At 34.0% G+C, this 5,827-nt stretch overlaps 1 protein-coding gene across 1 annotated transcript; it reads right to left on the bottom strand.

Annotated features, from left to right (window-relative positions):
* Positions 1–2,159: 2,159 nt before the first annotated feature.
* Positions 2,160–2,963, bottom strand: LOC101419464 (olfactory receptor 14C36-like). The gene has a single exon (XM_004474619.3). It carries the CDS (start codon positions 2,961–2,963, stop codon positions 2,160–2,162), a length of 804 nt encoding a protein of 267 aa, XP_004474676.3.
* Positions 2,964–5,827: the final 2,864 nt, after the last annotated feature.

The following is a 5,827-nucleotide window of genomic DNA, read 5'->3' on the forward strand; positions in this document are numbered from 1 at the left end:
CACAGCAAAAGAAAAAGCTTAAAAATACTTGAAGCAAACTGATGGAACTGCTAGGAGAAATTAGATATATGAACAGTTAGATTCAGCTATTTCAATATCCCCTATCATTTTGATGCAGGATGTCAAAGAGAACATTTTGTACAGTTTCAGCATTTTGGAATTTGTGTAGACTTCCTTATGACCCAGAATATGGTAAAATATAGTGAATTATCAATGTTCATTTGTAAAGAAATTATATTTTGCCTATTAAGGGTATAGTGCCATATGAGCATCAATTTGGACAGGTTAGTAAATTATACACTCAAATCTTATATTAATCCTTATTTTATAATTTCTTATCAGTTTTAGTGAACCATACCTTAAACTTTAATTTTGATATTTTTCAATTTCTCCATTTTCTTTTAATGTATGCTTTGTATAATGCCATGTTACATAATGATGAGTGTACAATATTGTGCCACCTCACTTAAACAGATATTTCAAAATAAGCTTTCTAAAATTTACAATAAATGATCATCATTCCCTTTAAGACATTTGTCTCTAAATTGAGTTATACATTATATTATTGTTTACTCATTACTAGACATACAATGCATTTTTAGTATATAGTCAGGCCATTTTTTAAATTAGAAAATTTGTAGGTTTATAGAAAAATCATGTTGAAAATACAGAATTCTCAAATGCTATAACCCACTAATATGAACAGCTGCATTAGTGTGGTATCTTTGTTAAAATAGATGAAAATATATTATTATAATTGGCCTATTAACTATTGTCAAAATTTACATTAGGGTTCACTGTGTTGTACAATACCATGTTAATTTTTAAAAATTTTTATCTAGTAACAATTATAACCTAAAATATCCCATTTTAACCACAATTCATTTCTATAATTACAACATGGGTACTGCATAAATGCAGATAAATATATAATGGACATACTCTATGATTTAGTGCAAATGGTATATACTAAAAAGTATGTAGACATGGTAACAGTTTTCAAAGATTATAATTCATCTGCTAACAACATACCAGTGCCCTGTGATATCAGTCTAAGAAGGAGCAGAAGAAGCAATTCCAATTTTGACAAGTGACACGTGTGGCCCCAATTTACTAAGCTAAGCTGTAATAATTGGTGATTAACTATAAAATAAAATATGTTTTGGAAATATATTTATCCACTATGGCAAAGTATTTTTCAACCATTAGATAGTTCTGCTCCTAATTTAGGGATTTTTACACGGGTTTTAGACCCTAATATATGTGAAACATATAGAACACTCAATATACTCAATATAAAAGCATGATTTCATTATTTCATCATCTTAACAGTTCATATGTGGGTGTATAGGTATCATAAAGTGGGAATAAAAATTACCTCACTTTTGTCTTCTTGGTATGGAGAACATAAACCTGCCAAGAAACAGTTTTAATACTAAACTTTCTAAACATACTAATGATTTACAATTTTGTAAATATTTTCTTTGCTTTGAGTAAAAGTAATTCTTATTTAAAATATGTTCTTCCTCATTATGTAATATAAGGAAATATATTTTACCTCAATTACCATCCACACCTTCCTCAGATACTTATATTTAATTCAGAATAAAATAATATAATTTTATGAATATCTTTGAGATGTGAATATATATATTTAAGATTATTTTAACTACATGAGTGACTGATTTTCCCTCTTTTAAGTGCAAAAACAGACAAAAGAAAGTTGACATAGAGCTTACATTTTCTAGAACTCTCTAAGATTAAAGAAGAATGAGTGGAAATGGAACTATTTGACAAAAGACACAAGGCTTTTGCAGGGATATTTCAGATACCAGAGATGAAAGTTCAGTTGTTTGAGGGAAATATCTCAAATTAAAATACAATTGTGCTGTTGCTAAGCTGACACATAATATAGTGACTTTCCTTGAAAATTCAAGTCATGTCTCAAAGTTGAAAATAAGCAGTAAGTTTAAATTTGAGATATTTTTAACTCAAATCATTAAAGAGCTATTGTTTTGAAATAATTGTCTTCTCACTTTCCCCAATAAAGCTTTCTGCTCATAATTCTCCTTACAGCCTCCTTTATCTGCTTGTTTCTAAGACTATAAATTATAGGGTTCAAGAAAGGAGGGACTATAGAATACAGAGGTGATCATGTCCTAAATTGTGGGTGAGCTGGAGGTTGGCTTTACATACACAGCTGCCCCTGAGCTGAGGAAGACAGTCACCACGAGGATGTGAGGGACACAGGTGGAAAAGGCCCTCCCTCGCTCTTCTTTGTTTGGAAATTTGAGCACAGTAGAAAATATGTGAATATAAGACATAGTTATGAAGGTAAAGCCACCACCACCAATCAGCACTGCAGAGAGAAAAATTAAAATTTTATTGCTTAAGATCTCAGAGCAAGAGAGCTTCAGCAGAGATGCTGCATCACAAAAAAACTGATGAACCACGTTGGACTGACAGAAGGGCAGTCGGAATGTGTTTCCAGTGTGGAATCCTGCTAAGACGAGACCACTGAGTAAGGTGGACAGTGTCATCTGGACACAGAACCAAGGGTTCATGATCACAGAGTAGTGGAGGGGCTGGCAGATGGCCACATAGCGATCAAGGGCCATGATGGTGAGCAACAACAGCTCTACTGTAGCAAATGCAACCACAAGAAAGATCTGAGCTGCACATCCAACCATGGAGATTGTGTTGTTGTCAAGCAGGAAGATGACACATGCCTTGGGAACAGTGACAGAAATGTAGCACATGTCCAAGACAGACAGATTCCTCAAGAAGAAATACATGGGTGTGTGAAGACTCTGGTTGAGGGTGGTCACAGTGACAATGAGAAAGTTCCCCACCAGGGTAGCCAAGTACATCACTAGGAACAGCATGGCATGTAAGACTCTAAGCTCCCACACATCAGAAAATCTTGTGAGCAGAAATTCGGTCACCGTGGTAGAATTTGGCATTTTTATCATAATTTGCTGTGAATTTGGAGAACTAAAGGTAGATAATCCCTAAAGAAACAAGTAAATTGCACAGGAGGAAAAAAATTAGCCAAAGTACCTTTATAGGCTCATGTTTATTTGACTTTTTCCCTGTATTGGTTGGTAGTAAAACAGCACAATAATGCCTCATCTTTCTTTAGTTTCCCTGTTTCATACCTTATTTTTAGGGGAGAGTTAACATTAAAATGTAACCTTTATCCCCTATATTTTTGCACTATATTTTTTATGTAACATTTATGTAAGCTAAAGTTCCTTCAAATATAAAAATAACTAAAAAGAAATAAAATGTAATATTTATTAGCTTGTGCTAATATTTCAATCACATACTGGAAGTGAAATATATATATATTGGAATTCAAAAGTTTGCCTGGAGGATTTATTGAGTTCATATAGCTAATTTCTGTACACCAAATTCTTCAGAAATATTCTCTAAATGTTAACACTTATCATTAATGACCAAACAGAATCTGAATAGTGATAGGAAACTACTCTTTTATAAGAGCCTCTCTTAAATTACAATTAGTTATCAATTCTGTGACCTCCAGGTGGAAAAATTATTCTACCTCTATTTTTACCACTATCTCTTTTGCTACTCATTTCATTTGGAAAGTCAACTTTATGAAATTCTCTCTCTCAAATCAAATTTATACTGGCTACATATATCTTTTCCTAGCAATTATTAACATGTACTATCTTTAATGTTTTTTCTTCAATCTCTCCTTTTTCTCTCTCTTTCTCTCTTCGCACCCCTCTCCCCTGTTCTCTTAAATATTTTATTACATCCCTTATGGCTTCATTTTGATCATTCCTTGTCCTAAATACCATTATCAAATGCAATTATATTTGCACAATATTTTATTTATTTATATTACCCTATGTCACTTATGTAATCATATTATATTCTGTAATTATAATTGAAATTACAGATATGCAATTATTGTACAAAATTACGGTGAAAAAACTGGGTTCCTGGTAGATCAAGAAAACATAGAAAGCAATGACTATGTAAGTGGCAAGCGTGTCTTCTAAGCTACGTTTTTTGCTCAGATGGCATATTGCCTCCTCCAGTGTTCCCCCATCTTATTGAGCTTCACTGTTTTCCCCTTGCTCAAGCTGACTGTTCATCTTTATGGTTACATCCCAGCTGCCAAGTACTGCAGGAGGCTCTATTCAATCACAGTGATCCAGAGCTGAAAAATCACTCCATTTATTTCTGTCTTGAGTACTAAGTGGACAATTAGATTTTTTTCAAAACCATTTTCCATAGCACTTTATATTTTATATTTCCCAACCTTGTTCTACAATATGCAATGACTTCAACTCAGGACAATCTATTAAATCAATATTTTAACCAATCCAGGAGTATAAATATTTGTTTTGCCAGCATCTTCACTATATCACCATACTTTTAAATCTATTAAAAAATCCTTGGGGAGCAGGTGTAGCTCCATGGTTGAGCACCTGCTTAATATGTATGTGGTCCCAGGTTCAATCCCTAGTATCATCCCCCCCAAAGGTCATGTGATATTGTCATAATAAGATAGAATCTCTATAAAATATAATTCCTAACTATATTTACTTGTATTATCTGTAGACTTAAGGCACATGGAACTATCCATATTTGAGGATAAGTTGAATGTCCCAGTCATCCTTCTCTGTCTTCTTTCATTTATACCAATGTCTCCTATTAAATTCCAAGTTTTGTTTGTTTTCCATCACCATGCACTCCTTGAATTTGCAGAAATTCAGGTTCCACTATTCAAAATTCATTTCTGAAATGCTGATTCATTAATTTACTAACTTATTTTCTTCTTATCTCTCTTCACTAGCCCTTTCCAAACAGTAAATTTTCCATCCATCTCTCTTTTTTTTTTTTTTTTTTTTACATTGTGGCTCCTGGCATCTAATCATCTTATTCTAGTAACAACTTCATCAGCATTTCAGATGTCTCCCTCCACCATTTTCAACTTTTTGAAGATCTGTCAAGATGGGAGAATACTTCAAGGATTTCCCCCCTTGGTTCCACATCTCTGCTCACTCAAGACTGTCCTCTATATTTTTAGTCACTCATCCTCTTAAAGGTACACAAGACCTTAACAGGACCTTTTTATTTTAATAAGGAGGTGCTGTGGATTGAACCCAAGACTTTGTACATGGGAAGCAGATGCTCAAACAAGATATTTTTCATTTTTTTAAGTACCTCTATTTACTTTTTACTTTATTTTAGTTTTTCTGAATTGTTATGTATTTTCATTCTAATCTTTAAACGTATCATTACTATTTCATTTTCCTATTAATTGAATTTGGCAATATATTAGGCTTCATTTTGAAGAAGTTTTGGATTACAGAAGGGTTCAGCTATGTTAGGGGAAGAACACTGATGTGGGGTGGCATTGGTGAAGGATGCATGGGTCAGAGGGAGTTTTCCAGGGCATGCATATAGGGTATATCTATATGCTCATTGGGTATTGACATAGAAGGTAGAATTTCACAGTACTGAGGGAGTGCTGAGTTCCCATCCTGGGGAGCTCTGTTGCATTCCCCAATTGAACAGCAACAATCCCCAAGTGCAAGGGCAAAGACCAGTAAAGAAGGATGGCCCAATGTTGGGCCTTTGACACTGATGACTATGCTTATGAAACTGTGTGCTTGAAATATCAACTAGGCCTAGAGCTGCAGGGTGCCTAAGAGTTACCTCCTGAGAGCCTCCATGTTGTTCAAATGTGGTGACTCTCTAAGCCAAACTCAGCATATAAATACATTACCTTTCCCCAGTGTGGGACATGACTACCAGAAATGAGCCTTCCTGGCACCAAGGGATTACT

This window comes from Dasypus novemcinctus, chromosome 31 (assembly GCF_030445035.2).
Source record: "Dasypus novemcinctus isolate mDasNov1 chromosome 31, mDasNov1.1.hap2, whole genome shotgun sequence".
In the NCBI taxonomy this organism is placed as follows: Eukaryota; Metazoa; Chordata; class Mammalia; order Cingulata; family Dasypodidae; genus Dasypus; species Dasypus novemcinctus.

Coding starts and splice junctions, on each gene's coding strand:
- LOC101419464 (XM_004474619.3), bottom strand. CDS start 2,963: ATGCCAAATTCTACCACGGTGACCGAATTTCTGCTCACAAGATTTTCT.